Consider the following 9346-nt stretch of genomic DNA (forward strand, 5'->3'; position numbering starts at 1 on the left):
CTTCTTAGGAAACAATCTAGTATCTTGGTTTAGTAAGAAGCAAAATAGTGTGTCTCTATCAACAGCTGAGGCAGAATATATAGCAGCTGGAAGTAGTTGCTCACAATTGTTATGGATGAGACAAATGTTGAAAGAGTATAGTGTGGAGCAAGGTGTCATGACACTCTACTGTGACAATCTTAGTGCTATAAACATTTCTAAGAATTCTATTCAACATAGTAGGACTAAGCACATTGACATACGTCATCATTTTATAAGAGAGCTTGTAGAAGAAAAAATTGTTACACTTGAGCACATTGCATCTGAAGAACAGTTAGCAGACATTTTCACTAAGGCGTTAGATGCAAGTCAATTTGAAAATTTAAGAGGCAAACTTGGAATTTGCCTTTTTGAAGACAAATAGCAGTTACAGCATGTAATGCGTGTAACTACCTCTCTTCACTTAAAGTTACACGCTAATCAAGGGAGTTTTCATTCAACTTCCCACAACCTCCATCAACCACAATCATTACTTTTCATCTATTCTCTCTCTCACGCTCAAAAACTCTCTATCTTCCTCATCAACATTTTTCTGACTTCTCCTCTTTTCAGAAAACTTCAATTCCAAATCATGTCTAACTCTACCAAATCTTCACCAACAAAGTCAGATGCTACTCCATCACTACAAAAGGTGGTAATCGATGCTGTTCCTCTCACCACCATACCTTCCATAAGTCCAACTATGAGGAGAAAATCAGTTGCGAAGAAGGAAAAATCATCACGAACGAGCATAAATCCTTCATCTCCCTCCTCTTCAATTAAGAAAACGAAGAAGAAGAGCAAGAAATCGCGAACTGAATCGAGAAGGTCTTATACAATGTCTGAACTGCATGTTGATCCTCTGCCATCAAAAGATGTTCCTACTCCTGTCGTTGATACTACAGAGGACGATGTTGACACATCTGGTAAGAACACACTTAATCAAAACTCTGATGTTCCAAATTCTGTTGAAAACCTAGGTTTAAAGGACCCTGCTATGTCTGAAAAATTGGGGAAAACTGTTCCTAACCCCCCTACTGTTGTTGATGCTAATATTGGTGCTTCCACTGAGACCAATGAGGCTGTTGCTGATGAGTCTCTCCAGAAAACTGCTCCTGAGACTCATGTTGCGCCGAATGTTGCAACACATGGCGCTGCGCCAAATGTGGTGCCAGATGTTCCCACATCTTTGGCACAAGAAAATCTGGTGGACTATTCTGAGTCTGATGAGAGTCCCCCACCTAAGGATACTGATAAAGAAGCCGTTTCTGATAAAGTTGTTAAAACTCCTGAGGTTATCATTGTTAATGAAAATGAAACTACTGTTAGTGATAAGGCTATTCCTGCACATTCTGAAGCTAGTGTGGCTAGGAGGACTAGAAGTAGGGCTGGTAAAGCTGTAGAGGCTACTAACACACCTGTCCAAACACCCAAACCATCTAGGGCTGAAAGAGTTACTGGTAAAAAGCCTCTATATGGACCTCCAAAACCTGTAAGTAAGGTGGTTCCTAGAACTGAGACTAGGAAAAGGAAAGCTCCACCAACAAGTGATTCTGATTTTGAACCTGAGACAGATGTTGCTGCATCTGGCAGCACATCTAGGAAGAGTATAGGAAGGAAGAAGGTTCCTCAAACTGTTCCCTATGCTCCTTTAGATAATGTCTCATTCCATCTGGAGAATGGGTCTGCAAGGTGGAAGTTTGTGTATCATAGAAGGTTAGCTCTGGAAAGAAATTTGAAAGCTGATATTCTTGAATGTCCTAGTATTGTAGAAGCTCTCGAGTATGCAGGTCTGATGAAAACTGTGGTTGGTTTGGACAAGTGCTATGACAGGCTTGTCAAGGAATTTTTGATCAATGTGGCTGCAGACTGTAATGACCCAGCAAGTCCTGAATACAGGCAAGTGTTTGTTCGTGGAAAGTGTGTGAAATTCTCACCTATTGTGATAAACCAATATCTCCAAAGAAGTTCTGATGAAGTGGCTCCTCTAAAAGCCACAGATAATGAAATCTGCAAGGTCCTCACTGGTGGAAAAATTAAAGTGTGGCCAAGCAAGGCAAAGCTGTCTGCAACTTCCCTCTCACCATTCTATGCTGTTTTAAATAGGATTGCTGCCCATAATTGGGTACCAACTACTCACTCAGGTGATATTGCAAGAGGATTGGGCAAGTTCATTTATGTTGTGGGTACCAAGGCCAATTTTGACTATGGAGCTTATGTCTTTCAAGAAACTTTGAGTCATGCTTTAACATATGCTGTTGAGAAACCAGTTGCGTTTCCCACTCTGCTATGCAATATTATACTTGAACAACACCCAGATATTTTGAGAAGTTCTGATGTTCCTTGTAAAAGGAAAGGGGTGTTGGTGATTGAGCAGAGGCTGCTGGATGGGACAAATGCTGCAGCAGGTGTTGGCACATCTGTCCAGGCTGGTGTATTCTCTAGGAAGCAGATGATTGCAGACTTGACTGAGACCAGCAGAGCTCTTGAGGCCAGGAAGCTGAAAATAGATCGTGTGATTGATGCACTCAAGGCTGAGGAAGCTGCTGATATGGCTGAGGGTGAGCTAGATGGACAAGAAGGAAAAGAGGCTAGTGAGTCTGAGGATGGTTCTGAGGATGTGATGGAGGACTCTGATGAAAGTTCTTCAATATAATTTCTGATGTTTTCCTTATATTTGTTTCTGATGTACTTTTGTTGTTCCTTTTTGGGCAAGGCCCTGAATTTCTAGCACTTGTGTGTGCTCTATGGTCTGTAATAACTGCACACTGATATTCTCTATGCTCTGGTACACTATGATTTCCTAGTCATGATGTTTGTCTAAATTGTGGCTAAAAAGGGGGAGTAGTGTGTGTGTGTGTGACAAGTGTGTGGTCAGATGTTCTCACATCTGGTGACTGTTGACCGTTTTTGCATGTTTTGTTCGTATGCTCGTAATGAGGGGGAGTGTGAGTAATATGCATGTACTGAGGGGGAGTAGTGAATATTCTTTCTCTATCTGGTGTGTGTATGCATGAATTCAGGGGGAGTGTGAGTGATATTATCTCTTGATCGCCTGAATGTATTTGATGACAAATGTTGTGCCAAGTGCTATGGCACCTGACTATTGAGTCCACTATCTATTATGACTGAGAATTTATTTTTCTCAGATGTTTATGGGAATTTATTTTTCCCTGTTGTTCTTATACTGAAGGAATGCGCCTTAAACTATTAGGAGTTTATTTCTCCTACTTCTAAGCATCTACTATTGGGAGTTTATTTCTCCCTTGTGTTGTTCCATGAGGCTAGTTGTGCTTTATTCCGCTGTTGCATTGCCTCTGATGCTACTTGACTTTCTTGGAAGTAGTTTTTATTATGTGTTACTTTCTTTCCTAGTTGTGTGATCATGTTGACTCGAAGGAAAGGTAATACTGTATCTCTCTATATACTGGTCTAATATTGTTTTAGCCAAAATTTGCCAAAGGGGGAGATTGTTAGGTTTTTGTATGATTGGCTACATTTTGCAAAAACATATTTTAGCCAAGTGTTGAGACAAGTGTGCTGACCCCAAGTGTTGTGACAAATGTTGTGACACTTTGGAACAACACCTGACTCTGTTATGCGCGCGCCAGCTGGATGTTATTATTTTCTACTCAATCTTTTGAAGATCTGTTTGAAGAATTATTTCAAGGTTTCTTACAGAGGAAGGCGCACGTGTTTAATGTGTTTCATGAGGCAGCCAAACCCTAGTTTTATTTTCCAAAGGAATTATATTTTTGGAAAATATATTTTTGCGGTTTCAAAAATATAACTATTGTTTTCAAAAATATATCACTGCTGCCGCAATTCTAGAAGCCCTAATTTTGTCTTGAAGCCCAAGTCGTTCTACTACTATAAATACGAAGGCAAGCATATGGTTTCAAGCATCTAAAATCGTGTATTACAAAGCGTGTGTTTTTAGGGATTTTAGAGTGTTAATTGTGAGCCTTTCTTGTGTCTCATTGATGCAAGCTTAGGACCTGAGTGTTATTGAGTTGTAAGTGTGAACTTCTCCTAAGCTTTGAAGTACGGAGATTGTTCTATTGTGTTGTGTGGTTTACTCGCAAGCTTTTAAGCAAGAGTGAATCCTAGTTTCTTAGGAGTGTGTCTCCACCTGTTGTGTTTGTGGAATTGAATAGCAGCGCTGTCTGTGTTGCTAAGGTAGGAATTGGGACGGGGTCTCATATCTAGGAGTTCCTAGGTAGAAGGATCATTGGGTAGTGATTAAGTGAGAAGTTGTAAACGGGTGAGTTTAGCTTCGAAGTAATACTGCTGATAGTGGACTTCATTCCTGGATTGGTATCCCCTAGAGTAGGCTTTAGGCTGAACTGGGTTAACAACTCTCGTGTGTTATTTACTTTACTGCTTGTGTTGCTTTATGTTATTTACTCTGTTTATAGACAAGTGTTGGCGCACCAGTGACAACATCTGTCTACAACAGACAAGTGTTGCTACACCTTGAGCAACACCTGTCCACTGTGTGCCAGGAATTTCAGTATTTATGTTGATGATTTGATATATACAGGCGATGATAAAGGTATGATGGTTGAGTTCAAAAAATCTATGATGGAAGCCTTCGACATGACTGATTTGGGGAAGATGAGATTCTTTCTTGGCATTGAAATTTTGCAAAAATCTGAAGGAATTTTTATATGCCAAAGAAAATATGCCACTGATATTTTAAAGAAGTTTACAATGTCTGAGAGCAAGCCTGTTAATTGTCCAATTGTTCCAGGTTCCAAGATTAATAGGGATGTTAACGGGGCTGCTGTTGATGATACTTATTTCAAGAAGATTGTTGGATGTCTAATGTACCTTACCGCTACAAGACCAGATATCATGTTTAGTGTAAGCTTAATTAGCCGGTATATGTCAAAACCAACTGAGTTGCATTTACAAGCTGCTAAAAGGATACTAAGGTATTTGAAGGGAACTACTAGCTATGGGATATTCTACAAGAAGGGAGGGGAAACAGACTTGCTTGCTTTTACGGATTCTGATTATGCAGGAGATGAAGAAGATTCTAAAAGCACATCAGGTTATGTTTTCTTCTTAAGTTCTGGAGCTGTGTCATGGATGTCCAAGAAGCAACCAATTGTTACTCTCTCAACAACTGAAGCTGAATTTGTGGCTGCTGCCACAAGTGCATGTCAAGCTGTGTGGATGAGAAGGATTTTGAAAAATATAAGTCATGTTCAAGAAGGTAGCACTGTGATCATGTGTGATAACAGCTCAACATTAAACTTTCAAAAAATCCAGTTATGCATGGAAAGAGCAAACATATCAGAGTTCGTTTTCATTTTTTAAGATATCTTGTAAAGGATGGAGAAATTGAGCTAGTTCACTGTGTAACTCAGGAGCAGGATGCAGATTTGATGACTAAAGCATTGAAGCTTGAGGCATTCCAGAAGCTAAGAAAGAAGATGGGAATGCTTGATTTCACTGAAGTAAACTAGTAGCATTCTACAACTAGTTTAAGGGAGGGAATGATAAGATATTTGTTACTGCTTAATTTCTAATTAGTTTCTAGATGTTAGGAATAAAATATTTTGCTGTTTTATTTGTCCTAGTCTTTAGGAAGTAGTTGTTTCTCTAATTAAGTCGTGTGGTTGTTTTGTTTAGTGGGCTATTTTATAGCTTTTCAGTTGCTAGTTGTATTGGCTATTTAATAGCCTCTTCACTATGAATAAAGTAGCAGTTTCAGTTTCTAGTATATTTCATATCTCTACAAACATATTGCAATTTTTTATTATTAAAAGGAAAACCAATAAATAGTGGGTTTGTGAGTTTTGAGAAGGTAACAAAGGTTTTCAAGTGCTATTTTCAAGTCCACATACGCGTTCGTGAAATTTTCGTGGTGATGCTCATCGCTATATATAGCATTACTCTTAGTTAAATTATTAAACTAATGTTTTAGGCTATGTTTGGATTGATTGAACATAATAGAACGGAGCAGAATAAAATAGAATGGAATGGAGTGTAATGAAACGGAATGGAGTAGAATTCCATTGTTTGGGTATTTTACGAGATGACTGAATAATGGTTTCCATTCCATTGTTTGGAAAATGGAAAAATTAAATTAAATTTATATATACTCTCCTATTACTTTGTTATTTTTACCCTGCAGCAACAATGAGGCATTAATTTATTTGTTTGCCCAAAATCGACTCCCCAAAAACCAAGAATTAAGATTGCGTAAAAAAAAAGCCAATTTTTTTGGGTACACACATAGATGGTATTCCCTTCGTCCCAAAATAATTGTTACAATTTGACCGTGTGCACTATTCATACAAACTACTTTGACCATATTTTTTTACTAGTATATAAAGATAAATATTAGCATATGATATTGTTAGATTTGTCTCGATGAGTACTATCAAAATATTAAAATTTTATAATTTTTAATACTCCCTCTGTCTCATAAAGTTTGACTTTGTTTCACACATATTAAGAAATGTAATAATGTTATTAAAAGAAATAATATTTTTACTAAATTACTCCTATTAGTTATAAGTTTGTTTTCTTTGGAATAATGCATATATAGTAATTATTAGGGTACAATTGGAAAATATTACATTGAAAAGTGAGAATGACAATTATTTTAAGACAAATAACATTACAAGGAACCATGAATTACAATATGATAGGTGATAATAATCCTGAAAACGAAGGTAGTTATAATCACAGAGACTGGTCTAGGCAGAGAAATGAACAAGGGTTGGAAGACATTGTAGCCGAAGAGCTTCAACTTAGAAGCTCACAAATGCTAGAGGGTGATGATATGCAGAGGTTACTAAAGACAATTAATGAAGGTTGATGACATGCGTCATTACATGAAAATAAGACCAATTTTTAGTGTTTTTAGAAGAATTGTAACTCATTTCATGGAAGAATAATGCACTACTTTGAAAACTCCTGAGCTTCAATTTCTGTTTTTTCGCCCCACGCGAAAACTCATGTGCCTGAGGCGAAAATTTCAGCTGAAAAGTACCTCTCTGTCTGTTCTCTCGCCTGAGGCGAAAATGTTGGTGCCTCAGGCGAAAATCCTGCAGCCTGGGGCGAAAATGCTTGTGCCTGAGGCGAAATTCTCATTTATTGACTCCGGTTATAAAAGGAAAACGCAGATCTGAGATAGGGGATCGAAAAATAGCATTGGAAACATCAATTTTGAGAACTTTTGAAGATCAAGGAGCTTGGAGACAAGGATTTGAAGGTGGAAACACATCAAGATCATCTGGTAATCATGCTTTCTTTCATTTCTTTGATTGTAATGTCTTTTATTACTATGTGTAACTAAATTCTCATGATTGATCCTTAGGGGATTCTTATTATTATTTCTCTTGGACTATGTGATTATCATATGTTATGATTAATGAATTACGAAGTTAGTTTCTTCAATCATTCCTTGTTCTTAATGCTTTGCATAACTTGATCAATTGTGTAATTTTTCAATTATTTGTTTTACTATGACGATAGGAATGAATGATCGATCTAGGAACGATTGATCAATTAACTTTCACTTAAGACATTTCGGATCGTTAATTGAGATTAAAGGATTAAAGGTTGTAAACCTCAATTGATCATAGATTACCTAAGACATTAGGGATCGATGATTAAGGGAGAGGATTATGTTACCAAGACATTGGACATAATTATTTTTGATTTAATCTAATCGTGAAACTAAATTGAGTAAATTCGTTATTATACATGAAATTACCAAGAGAAGTAGTAATTAGATGAACCAAAAGGATCAATCACTTTTCTCCTATTGATTTTAATCTTAAGTTATTTCCAATTCTTGTGATCGAAATTTGAATCAACAAATTCCCCCCCATTTTTACATTGAAATTTATATGTTTAAATATGAATTCAATTAGTTTTTGAATTACAACAATCCCTGTAGAAAGAACGATTTTTATACTACTTAACGGCTATTTGTACACTTGCAAATTATTCATCAAAGGTGCTAATTTTGGTCATTCTAATGAGAGTTGTTACACCTACAGACTTCAGTATGAGCCTCAAATGTATCATTCGTTTGTCGAGGATTCTGTCAAGTGCTTAGGGAAGGCTGTTGTTGGGTGGCTTAAGCTCAAAGCTGCATTAAGGTGGGGAATATTTATCAGAAAAAAAGCTGCAGAAAGAAGAGCACAGGTTACTGAATTGAATTGAGTTCAAACTTGAAATTCTTGAACTCATTTCACCAACTGCAACAATGAACATGCTTACAGAGAGAACAAAACCAACCATACAATTATATTAAATATTAGGTAGCTTTTCTTCCTTGTAACAAGCTCTCTGATGACAGTCAATTATATGATGTTTTTAGTTGTAATTTAGGGTAGTTTTACTTGGCCCAGAACCATGAAAAGTGAAAAACGCAGCGAAAAAGGGAAAAACGTAATAAACAGCGCAAACATCGTACCCACGATGAGATCCCAGGGTGGCGCGATGAGAATGCGGTTTAAATTGAAGAAAATCTGCAACAAATCTTTTTCATCGTACCACGATGACTTGTCATCGTGGCACGATGATGACGGCAAAAGCACGCAGAAAATCTTGAGGAAATCTTCCATCGTAACACGATATGATCCATCGTGGCCATGATAAGGCAAAATTACACGTCATCGTCGCCACGATGGGTCGATGGACGCGTAGAAAAACCCAAAACCCAACTGAAAAACTATAAATAGAGTCTTCCTCCTCCACCATTATTCATTCACAAAAATATTCAGAACATTGAATATTCACTCTAGAGTTAGGAGAACTCTAAGGAGGAGGCAAGGATGCCAAGGAACGCCATGGCCAATAAGGTTTTTTTCTTTCTGTCTTTGTACCTGAGGTCTTAGTATAAGATTAGAACGAACGATAATTTCTACCTGAGGCAGAGTTCGGACTAGTTAGAGGCACACGTGAAAGCTTGTGACACATGAAGCCACTAAGGTAATGATATCAACGTTTATAACAAAAAAAATGTGAAGACAAGCTTCTAGATTAAAGTTATTTTGATGAAGACAAATATGTGAAAAGAAGATAAAGATTGATTATGTTCAAGTGCTCAAGGTTGAAGAAATTCAATTTATCACATGAAGATGTTGATCAAGTTATGGGGAATAATCTTAGGTACAATATGCAATTCATTGTTATAAGCTTTAGGTGCTCAAAAACTTTCATCTAAACCTTTCTAAAGTTACTATAATAATGTTGCATGATTCCCATCCAAAAAGGTTTTAACTTAGAATTTTTTCAAGTTTTTTAAGCAGGTAAATCGATTTACCTAAACAGGGAATTCGATTTACCTACAGTCTGT

The 9346-nt window shown here is 37.2% G+C and overlaps 2 protein-coding genes across 2 annotated transcripts; both read left to right on the top strand.

Annotated features, from left to right (window-relative positions):
• Positions 1-856: 856 nt before the first annotated feature.
• On the top strand, positions 857-5492 carry LOC123886446 (uncharacterized mitochondrial protein AtMg00810-like). Its single transcript, XM_045935760.1, has 3 exons — positions 857-1076; positions 4562-5247; positions 5358-5492. The coding sequence occupies exons 1-3, from the start codon at positions 857-859 to the stop codon at positions 5490-5492; spliced, it is 1041 nt and encodes a 346-aa protein (XP_045791716.1).
• Positions 5493-6664: 1172 nt separating this feature from the next.
• On the top strand, positions 6665-8208 carry LOC123886447 (calmodulin-binding protein 60 E-like). Its single transcript, XM_045935761.1, has 2 exons — positions 6665-6848; positions 8000-8208. Exons 1-2 carry the CDS (start codon positions 6665-6667, stop codon positions 8206-8208), a joined length of 393 nt encoding a protein of 130 aa, XP_045791717.1.
• The last annotated feature ends 1138 nt before the right edge of the window (positions 8209-9346 follow it).

The sequence above is a fragment of the Trifolium pratense genome, linkage group LG5 (assembly GCF_020283565.1).
Source record: "Trifolium pratense cultivar HEN17-A07 linkage group LG5, ARS_RC_1.1, whole genome shotgun sequence".
Lineage (NCBI taxonomy): Eukaryota > Viridiplantae > Streptophyta > Magnoliopsida > Fabales > Fabaceae > Trifolium > Trifolium pratense.

Bases quoted from the DNA above. Each gene is read 5' to 3' on its own strand.
- LOC123886446 (XM_045935760.1), top strand. From the start codon at position 857: ATGTCTGAACTGCATGTTGATCCTCTGCCATCAAAAGATGTTCCTACT. The intron at 1,077-4,561 runs GTGCTTCCACTG...TGATATATACAG, and splicing joins TGTTGTTGATGCTAATATTG to GCGATGATAAAGGTATGATG. The intron at 5,248-5,357 runs GTGATCATGTGT...TATCTTGTAAAG, and splicing joins ATGTTCAAGAAGGTAGCACT to GATGGAGAAATTGAGCTAGT.
- LOC123886447 (XM_045935761.1), top strand. From the start codon at position 6,665: ATGAATTACAATATGATAGGTGATAATAATCCTGAAAACGAAGGTAGT. The intron at 6,849-7,999 runs GTTGATGACATG...TATTCATCAAAG, and splicing joins ACTAAAGACAATTAATGAAG to GTGCTAATTTTGGTCATTCT.